A 10774-nucleotide genomic window follows, 5' to 3' on the forward strand; every position below is an offset into this window, starting at 1 on the left:
GAATTGCATCATTGAAGTTGGTGTGTTCAAGTTCATGGTTTAGTGATCACCGTGCCACTCTGAAAGTCAACTTCTGAATTGTCTCAGCAACACATGACAACGGCAATTTGCTAGGGCCTGATTTGGGATTCGTGAGCTTCTTGGTCCATTTGAATTATTGTTTGTGCAGGTGTGACACATCACCAGGGGTAAATGGGGAGGGACCTACCTGGGGTGTCTTCCTTTAGACAAATACTGTCCCAAAACAAGCTTTTACTCAAACTGAAAAAGTGAACCAGAATTGTCTATTGGACAAAGTAGGCCCCTCCCAGTTTGTTTGCTTCCTAGTGAATACACCCCTGAATGTCCAATAGATGGTTTTCATTGAGTAAATGGTTTGGTGCTAAACATTTTGCAACTATTTGCTAAGGTCTCTGTATAATGACTACACCCCAATCCAGCAAGGGCAACCAAAAACCTTTTCAGGGCTGTCAAAAGCTACTGAAGTCAAATGAACATGAGCTGAAGGGACCTGCCTTGCACAGGTCCCAGTTTCCCAAAAACATCTTAAGGCTAAAATTAGAATCCTATGGTTAATGTGAATTTAGCCTTAAGATGCTTTTGGGAAACCGTATCCAGAGAGTCGCTAAGCGCAGGACACCAGACCAGGAATGATTAGCATTGTTGACAGTGCCTTGGTATAAGGTCCTTGAATCAGACAAATCCCTCTAGGCTGCATCAAAATGCACCCAGAAGTCTGTCAAACAGCCCACTTCCCCTCAAGACATCAATTTGTTATACACACCTCTGCCATATGCACAATTTTACCAAAGCTGACAATTATGAGGGCGTAGTGGCTACAGTAATTAGTTACGTCACCCAAGTCAGCTACACAGCTGAGCAAGCCAGTATACCATACACTCAGAGTTTGTATAATCTCACAAGGTTAGAAAGCAGAAAGTCACATTACAATAAATATAAAACTCAGATAAATAAGCAAAATATAATTTATTTCAACATACATTAGTCAAATTACCACATTTCTTTAGTATGTTCAAGTATCAGATTTGTCACCCTGTAGATTAGTCAGACCTGGAAAACAAAGGTGTGAAAGCTATGTGCTCCTACTGAAGCAGGTTACTTTCAAATCTGGGAACAGAAAGACTCACCTTTCATTTAAAGCAGCACTCTTCTCAGTTATTTTATCTAGAGCACATGTAGTAGATCTGGTGGGAAGAAATAAAGTGAGACTAAATACTAACTAAAGAACTAAAGATGGGACAAATTGTATAACATGTAGGCCAACTTTTGTTGTGCCTCAGTCTCCATGTCACAATACACCAATCCAGGGAATCAAGATGCAAGTCCCCAGTCTTCTTCCTCACCTCCTAATTCCATCAAAGCAGCGCTCTTCACAAGTTTTTTCTGTGGGCATACACACTTCAGTAGAGCACATGAAGTAGATCTGGTGGGGAGGAATGAAGTGAGATTCAATACCAACTTGACATGTTAGACTTTGTGCAAAAAAAAAAAAAAAGTTACTATTGCACACAATAGAGCTTTTTCAAAGCCTCATTCACCAATCAAGGTGTGAATCCCAGTCCCCATTCTGCTTCCTCACCTCCTCATCCAGATACTTGTTGGTCTGTTGATCCATGAACTGGAATGCTTGGACCATGAAGCGACGCTGGTGGCGGTTCTGTGGCAGGTTGCTGAATTTAAGGATGGAGACATTGGGGTCCTGAGGGTTCGCACATCTAGAGGAGAGAAATTGGTCAAGGAAACTCAATGACAACTTCCTCTTGGCAGCATAAGGCCCTCAAACTCATAGGGTAAGAGTTGAATACCCTTGGTATAAGGAGGTCTGTCACAAAATGGCTGTCATGCTTTGGCTATGGAAAGGGCTACACATTGGATGGGGCAAAGTTCAGACATAAAGGGATCCTTCAGGATTTTGGCAATGAGGCCCCTTATCTACTTTTGAGTCAGATGAACTTGGATACCATTTGTCTGCCCCTATGGCCAATATGAAGGAAGTGATCAGTAGTGTCCTTAGCCAAAGCTAGCAGATAAAGTCTATAGTTATTGTGCCAACGCTAGTTAGAAACTTCCTTCAACTGCATACACAGACAAATGGAGCTACAAGTTGACCTGACTCTGGGTAAGTACATAAAGGGACTCATTGCCAAAATTAAGAGAACATTGGCTGTTCAAGAGCAAGGTAGCCCACCAATACGCAATCTACAGTACGTTAGGCAAATCAGTCACACCAAGTCATTGCAGTGCTTACCCTTCGTGAAGAAGCACCAGAACGTTCTTGGCAGAGCGGGGGTAAGCCAGACAGTAGTTGACCAAAAGTGTCGCCTCTGGATTTGGAGAAGTCAGACGAACTTCTAGATATACAAGTTGGCCCAGGAAGAGACGCAGGGGCTGATGGTGCCGCTTGAGGTACTTGGTATAGGTTTTGTCTGGTGGGGGGGGGATGGGTAAAAGAGCAATTTCAGCAATGTAAAGTATTCGGAACAGCAACCATTATATTCCAGCCATTGCGTGTTTACATGCCAGCCAGATACCTTCAGCAATCCTGAGTTCAACACCAAACAGTCCCTTGGATGTCACCTTTGAAGGGAACGTTACACTGGGGCTTTTCACCATGTAGCCAACACTCGCCACTGTTGGCAGGGTACCCAGAGCTTTAGGGTAGCGGCACTCAACCATGACTCTAGAGATGAACATGGGTACAAGTCAATCTCAGCAGGTGCATTTAATGATTCCTCAATTAGTGAGATTAAATTACATTCTGAAAGTGCCAAGAGGCAAGTATTTGTGGCATTTGCAACAGCAGTATTTGAAGTCATACACTGAGTTACTTAACTGGTGAATCAGCTCAATATATAGGAATACTATGACAGAGGCATATAGCAAAGACAGAAATGTAGAAAAAGGTGTAGACATTGAGATGTATATTAAACACCAAACTGTAGAAACTGTCCAATAAGCAATGCCCATTTTGTTTGTTGCACAATGTGTGACTTCTGGATTACCTGAGGGCGTTGTCTCTGGATATTATGCCAAACTTCAGGTTTAGGGTTCGGACGGCCGTCTGTACCTCTGCTGTGTAGATCACGGTCTCACCAATTTCCTAATGAAGATAAAAACAATAAAATGACTGTGGGGATCAACAAGAACTACACCAGGAGGGTTCCAGAGTGCATAATATTCTTGTCCACTTACATATGAGCGAGTTCCACATTCAGTGACTGAGAACTTGAAGACCACAAACTTGTCATTGACAATGACTGGGCCACAGCGAGACTTCCCAGCAGCCACAAGTTTGGTGGGAGACACCGGGAAAGTGGTGATGTTATGGTAAACGGCAAAGATAAACTGTCTGTCTGCAGTGCACTCTGGGGAGGGAGAGCAGTACACATCAGTCCTCACTATTCAAAGTCAAACATGATCTTGCCCTGTGAAAGAGTATTTACCATCCATTGGGTAGAAGCAGGCGGAAGTTGCCGAATCCACACAGCAACCCATCACCAAACACTGGGAGGATGAGATTCCAGTGGAACCACAAGCCAAGTGCTGGTTCTGGGGAATACTGCAGCCTGAAATACAAAAAATATTGGAAGTAGAGTTGAGGATCAGTAGCCAACTAATTATACTGAAGAAAAAAAATTGTCAGTCCCATGAGCTGAAAGAACACAGAAGTGTTCCATTTGTAAAGAAAGCAAATTGTGTGCACAAATGTCTTTGCATCCCTGTTAGTCATTTCTTCTTTGCCAAGATATTCCACCCACCTGAGGCATAGCAAGAAGCTTATTAAATAGCATGATCATTACACAGGTGCGCCTTGTGCTGGGTACAATAAAGTGTGCCGTTGTATCACAACACAATGCCACAGATGTCTCAAGTTGTGGGAACATGCAATTGGCATGCTGACTGCAGGAATGTTCATTTCTCTACCATAAGTCACCTCCATTTTAAAGAATTAGGCTTTGTCCAACCGGGCCTCACAACCACAGACCAGGTTTAACCATGCCAGCCCAGGACCTCCACATCCAGCTTCTTTACCTGTGGGATCGTATGAGACCAGCCACCCAGACAGCTGATGAAACTGAGTATTTGTAATAAAGCCCTGGTGGGGAAATCTTCTGATTGGCTGGGCCTGGCTCCCCAGTGAGTGGGCCTATACCCTCCCATGGTTGCGCCCCTGCCCAGTCATGTGCAATCCATAGATTAGGACCTAAATTAAATGCAATTCACAAAATGCTCCTTTACCGACTGCCTCAGACCACTAGAACAGCAAATATTGAGGCGGCATATTCTAATGCTTAGCCAAAGAAAGAGAATAAACTTGGCACATCATAAGCCACACATTAAATATATTGAGACAAATTACATACAGTAGCAAAACTCAATTGAACATTAAGATGCTTTTCAATAGGTTTAGCCTACATTTTAATGCAGTCATCTCGATTTGAGTCATACATCTAGGTCACTTGTTTGTATCACTTGCAAAGACGTTGGCAAATTTGTTCTAAAGTGATCTGCAGTCACAGAAACAGACAGCATGGGATTCTGTGTTCAGGGGGGGGGATCTGTGTATAAAGTAATGTAGGAGGGAGAGGAGGGAAGCATTCAACGCATTTAGCAGTTCTAGTCGACTGAGGCAGGCGTTAAATTATGAGTTCTTTCAAGTGAAACCTTATGATGGTTTTTGGAAACCAGGCCCAGAACATTTCATGACTCACCAGGAGACTTGGTGGGATTTTGAGGGCTGAGATTGCGAGGGTTGGGTTTAAAACACTTTGAAGGAGGCCCACCATGGGCATTGCGAAGACCATTAGAGAGGGGCAGGTGTACGGTCGAGGACAAAGAGGATTTGGGGCTAGCCGCACAGGACACTGTAGAAACATCCATTATGCCAGCTTCATTGACAAACAACACCATCAAGGTGTACCGCCCAGCCTGCAGAGATTCAGTGTGGCAAGAAATGTACAATCATTCTAATGACACAGTTACAACATTAAATTATATAATTTAAAACGTGGAAAGGCAAAAACCCTACCTGACGCCTAATGAGGCAGCCTGAAAAGCGGACAGTTAAGGCGTTCTGATATTGTCCTCGATTTAAGGAGTATCCACAGGATTCTGGGGCTTCAAGAACAGAGAGCATACTGTTGGGTCCTGTGGGGAAAGTTAAGAATGAGCAAAGTAGCCAAATTGCATTTGATGATCTTTAAACCTATAAATTAATTAATTTACCCAAAATCTTGACTTCACTCATTGGACCAGCTGGAAGTGTTACTTTAAACTCATCCTCACCGCACAGAACCGCTAAACTGGCTGGGGCAGCTTCGGTAACGGATACCCACTTGTTTGCATCTGACACCTCCTCGAATTGCACCTGGAATCCACGGTCGGCGTTAAGACTGACATTGGCGGGGTCTCCAAGTTGAACTATAGCCTTGTCTTTGGTATAATTCTCCTCTGAGTTAAGGTTATGGTGGAAAAAAGTTGCCTCTTCGGAAACGCGCTCCCATCCCGCTGCAGTCAATGCAAAGCAAAGCCAAGCCGGGAAAAAAAGCAGTGCGCCCCTTTGCCAAGCCATGGTTTCATACAATGCCTCACCGAATGCTGAACACGGTATGACAATTGATATCTCTCCTAGGTATATTTAGGAAGTATTTGCAATTGGCTGCAGCTTTCTACCAATTGGAACGACGTTACCCTGCATCCGAATATACATTCTCACAAGCTAAACGGTAACATCTGGAGTTAATAATCTATTACGCGCCTCTATGTTTGCGTTTACACAGGCAGCTCAATTCTGATATTCTTTTCCAATGATCACTTTAGATATTTTCAAATCAGATCTTTTTCAGAGCTGATCTGATTGGTCAAAAGATCAATTAGTAAAAAAAAAAGATCAGAATTGGGCTGCATGTCTTAAAAGCGGCATTCTTTCTTCCTCCCTCTGAATAGTAATAATAAACAATGATCCTAACGTGATTAGACAGGTGAATGCAAATGATAGGTTCACGACAAAGCTTTCACTGTCCAGTATTGTCAAATCGGGGATTACTGACAGGAAGCGTGAAGGAAATGGGACACGTTTAAAGTATTCCAGCAGTGCCCTGGGCTCAGCTCAAATATATTAGTTATGTCCTTCCTTCATGATTCATTTGTTTTTATACACAATCCATTTTAATCAGATGTAAATTGGTTGGTGATGTGACATTACTTTATTAAAAAAAAGTAGTACTTGTGTACACATTTTGTATGTGTTTGATACAGATAGATATGGGGCCGGTTTGACAGACAGGGCTTAGATTAAGCTAGGAGTAGGCCTTAATGTGTGGTAGTTAAACTAGGACATTTAAGGAGCTTACATGAACGTGGCTGAAATTTGGCTCAGTTAGTCAGAGACTGTAGAGTCCTGGAGTAAGGTAAGTAAGCCTAAATGAGAACACCTGTGTTAAGCCTGATTAGGTTAAGTATGAGCACATGCTGTTGGTCTAATGGTGTGCATAAAAACCCGGAATGGAATAGAAAACACCATTACTGGAATGAATATTGAGACAAAACAATGACAAAACAATGACATAGGCAAAAATAATTAGTTATAAAAAAAAACTTTTGTGAATATGAAAAAAATGTTACTAAAATATTTCTGTCAAACCATCCAGTTGTTGAAAGTAAAAACCATACTACTGCTACTGAGCAAAAGAAAAAGAGTGGTTGGGCTGCGATTTGCAGTGAATTCAATGGAAATGAAAATGTAACCACAAGAATCGTACAACTTCAGGTGATATCTTCATTATCAGTATTTCTATTCATATTTTTGTGACATCTATAAAAGACCTTTGTACTTTTGTTTTATCACTCTCAACGGATCATTATAAATGGTGAATCGTTGAAAGTCATTGCTATTGCAAAGCTCTTATTATTAAAGATTTAGTTTTAAGTATAACTCTGACTTGTGTGACAAGTTTGTCTCTCCTCATTTGATAGTAAAGAAATTAACCACCACAAGTATCAAAGACAATAACCCAAAACATCGCTTTACACTATCGGTCTCTGGGATCAATCAGAACGGTTAGAATGTGTTTGCATTATAGAAATCATTGCGGAGTTACACAGATCCAGACTCATTGCTGCAAATAAACTGTCTGTCGGCGTGGCGTTTGGGCAGCCAGGCAAGAGGTTCCCTGCTTTCCCTGACAGTTGAAAGTTAGAATTTCATTTGCATTAAATTCACTGCATCAGTGGAGGCTGCTGAGGGGAGGATGGCTCATAATAATGGCTGGAAATTAGCAAATGGAACAGCATGAAACCTGTGTGTTTGATACCATTCCACTGATTCCACTCTAGCTATTACCATGAGCCTGTCCTCATCAATTAAGGTGCCACCAACTTCCTGTGTACTGCATATGGTAGTCCAAGTGTTCTTTTTCCTATCTTTCTGTTGCAGAATCATGCTGTAATGGGCTAATCCTTTATTCACAAAATATTGTTTTGAATGTTTTATTTTATCTTCTGCATTGTTTGATTTTGATCGTATGCTCCAATCCATGCTCACATGTAATGCTTCAATATTTGTGGTCTTAGGCTTCTTAAGCAACCTCAGGTCATAACCACCTGCACATAGTTAATCTAATTAGTCAGACTCCATAGTCTAGAACTGCGTTTACACAGGCAGCCCAATTCTGATCTTTTGCCCAGTTATTTGGCAAAAGATCTGATCTGATTGGGCAAAGACCAATTAGTGGCAAAAATTCAAAATCGGGCTGCATGTGTAAATGCAACTTAAAGGTCAGTAATCTAAAAGAAATGTTGCATTCTGGATTAATTTAAGTAGAATTAACCAGTCATGACTAAATGTCATCATATATTGTATAATTAAGAAATAAGTACTATATTGCAGACTTTCAAAAATAATTAGTTAAAGAGCGACTGCAATGAGTTACAAATCAACTAATCCCTTTGAAAACAGACTATGTGGCATTGATTTCTGTCAAATCTGTTCTAGTGTCAAAATTGACTACAAAGTATAAATATAATTTATACAAAAATTGTCAATCTCGTCTAAAACAGAGTTTGGAACCTGAGTTGCGTCACTATGAGTAAATTAAGGTTGGGTTTGTTTTGCAATTATATCAACAATTCATGCCCCCTTTTGCCAAGCACAGATTGAACCACAATGACCAGGGAGGTTTTTCAATGCCTCGCAAAGAAGGGCACCGATTGGTAGAAAAAAAAGCAGTCACTGAATATCCCTTTTAACATGGTGAAATTATTAATTGGGCTTGGGATGGTGTATCAATACACCCAGTCACTACAAAGATACAGGCTTCCTTCCTAACACAGTTGCTGGAGAGGATGGAAACTGCTTAGGGATTTCACTAGCAGGCCAATGGTGATTTTAAAATTGTTTAACAAAACTGGATGGATCAACAACATTGTAGTTACTCCTCAATACTAACTGAAAGTGTAGAAACTTGTACAAAATATAAATATTGCAAAACATGCATCCTGTTTGCAACAAGGCACTTAAGTAATACTGCAAAAAATGTGACAAAGAAATAAACTTTTTGTCCTGAATACAAAGCGTTACGTTTGGGCCAAATCCAACATAACTGAGTACCACTCTTCATATTTTTAAGCATGGTATGGGTATGCTTGCCGTCAGTGGCGGATTTAGGTATAGATGACATGGGCAGCCGCCCAGGGCGGCGGCACAGGGCACACGCACACAAAAATTCGGAATGGTGACATTTGCTCGATCAGTTTTCTATTGCTCATTTGCACGTCACGTCAATGATACCATGTCACCGTGTGGGACTGTGGGTCAATTAACCTTGTCGGAGTGGGCGCCCTGATTCTAAACTCAGCAAACTTACCTTTTTCAGGTCCCTGGCTTTTATAGATAATTAATAAAAATCCAAATAACTTCACCGATCTTCATCGTAAAGGGTTTAAACACTGTTTCCCATGCTTATTCAATGAACAATTAATGAACATGCACCTGTGGAACGGTCATTCAGACACTAACAGCTTACAGATGGTAGGCAATTAAAGTCACAGTTATGAAAACTTAGGGTACTAAAGAGGCCTTTCTACTGACACTGAAAAGCACCAAAAGAAAGATGCCCAGGGTCCCTGCTCATCTGTGTGAATGTGCCTTAGCCATGCTGAAAGGAGGCATGAGGACTGCAGATGTGGCCAGGGCAATAAATTGCAATGTCTGTACTGTGAGACGCCTAAGACAGCGCTACAGGGAGACATGACGGCCAGCTGATCATCCTCGCAGTGGCAGACCACGTGTAACAACACCTGCACAGGATCGGTACATCCAAACGTCACACCTGCGGGACAGGTACAGGATGGCAACAACAACAACTGCCAAGTTACACCAGGAACGCACAATCCCTCCATCAGTGCTCAGACTGTCCGTAATAGGCTGAGAGAGGCTGGACTGAGGGCTTGTAGGCCTGTTGTAAGGCCACCAGACATCACCGGCAACAATGTCGCCTTTGGGCACAAACCCACTGTCGCTGGACCAGACAGGACTGGCAAAAAGTGCTCTTCACTGATGAGTTGCGGTTATGTCTCACCAGGGGTGATGTCGGATTCGCATTTATCGTCGAAGGAATGAGCTTTACACTGAGGCCAATACTCTGGAGCGGGATCAATTTGAGCACGTCTGGGACCTGTTGGATCGGAGGGTGAGGGCTAGGGCCATTTCCACCAAGGCACCTGCAAGTTCCCGGACATTTCTGGGGGAAGAGTGGAGTAACATCTCACAGCAAGAACTGGCAAATTGGGTGCAGTCCACGAGGAGGAGATGCACTGCAGTACCTAATGCAGCTGGTGGCCACACCAGATACTGACTGTTACATTTGATTTTGACCCACCTTTTGTTCAGGGACACATTATTCCATTTCTGTTAGTCACATGTCTGTGGAACTTGTTCAGTTCATGTCTCAGTTGTTCAATCTTGTTATGTTCATATAAATATTTACACATGTTACGTTTGCTGAAAATGTATGCAGTTGACAGTGAGAGGACGTTTCTTTTTTTTTGCTGAGTTCAGTTTGTGAGCTAGGCAGGCTACTGCCTGGGAATGTCTATCAAATAGTGCACCTCTAACTTTGTACAGTACTAATGCAATTAGTAAAATCAGTCACACTATGAAATGCTACCAAATTAACCACAATTCATTCATAATATTGTGAATATATCGTTTCACAGACATATTGTGGCATTGTTTTCTGGTTTGTGCGAAATCATTAAGAATAATGTAAAACCAGCATGCACACCACCAAGGTGAATTGGTTTAGTCTTGATTCTTGGTTGACAGTGTTGGGGATGGATAATGTATTAATGCTGAAGTGCCAAATCAACACATTTGTTTCTATTTGTCTTTGTTACTTCTTTTTGATATTTATGAGTCTTATTTTTGTACATATTTGTATATTTATGTAGTTTTAAATGTTAGGATTATTTATTTGTGTTGTTCAAAATGTCAGAATTAAAATGACAGTTAGTGCAGAATTGTGCTTTTTCTTTTGTTGGTGGCGGCAGTGGGCGCTGAAGGGGGGGTTCACCCAGGGAGACGTACATGCTAGAACCGCCACTGCTTGTCATCGACAAGGACTAAGGAGCTTTTTGGGGGGATAAAACAAAACGGAATACAGCTATAAGCACAGGCAAAATCCTATTACAGTCTGCTTTCCAACAGATACAGGGAGACTAATTCACCTTTCAGAAGGACAAGAACCTAAAACCA

At 41.8% G+C, this 10774-nt stretch overlaps 1 protein-coding gene across 1 annotated transcript; it reads right to left on the reverse strand.

The window, feature by feature from the left end:
- Window positions 1-968: 968 nt before the first annotated feature.
- On the reverse strand, window positions 969-5674 carry LOC106570151 (zona pellucida sperm-binding protein 4). Its single transcript, XM_014142184.2, has 12 exons — window positions 5248-5674; window positions 5051-5169; window positions 4734-4950; window positions 3465-3587; window positions 3214-3386; window positions 3024-3121; window positions 2553-2701; window positions 2270-2447; window positions 1601-1736; window positions 1365-1444; window positions 1149-1205; window positions 969-1071 (listed from the first exon to the last, which is right to left on the reverse strand). Exons 1-12 carry the CDS (start codon window positions 5591-5593, stop codon window positions 1062-1064), a joined length of 1686 nt encoding a protein of 561 aa, XP_013997659.2. The 5' UTR covers window positions 5594-5674; the 3' UTR covers window positions 969-1061.
- Between the last annotated feature and the right edge of the window lie 5100 nt (window positions 5675-10774).

The sequence above is a fragment of the Salmo salar genome, chromosome ssa14, assembly GCF_905237065.1.
Source record: "Salmo salar chromosome ssa14, Ssal_v3.1, whole genome shotgun sequence".
In the NCBI taxonomy this organism is placed as follows: Eukaryota; Metazoa; Chordata; class Actinopteri; order Salmoniformes; family Salmonidae; genus Salmo; species Salmo salar.

What these genes read in the sequence shown, in the direction of transcription:
- LOC106570151 (XM_014142184.2), bottom strand. Translation starts at nt 5,593, where the DNA reads ATGGCTTGGCAAAGGGGCGCACTGCTTTTTTTCCCGGCTTGGCTTTGC. An exon ending in GAGTGAAGTCAAGATTTTGG is followed by an intron (nt 5,170 to 5,247) that starts GTAAATTAATTA and finishes CTTTCCCCACAG; the next exon opens with GACCCAACAGTATGCTCTCT. An exon ending in TGAACTCAGGATTGCTGAAG is followed by an intron (nt 2,448 to 2,552) that starts GTATCTGGCTGG and finishes CCCCCCCACCAG; the next exon opens with ACAAAACCTATACCAAGTAC.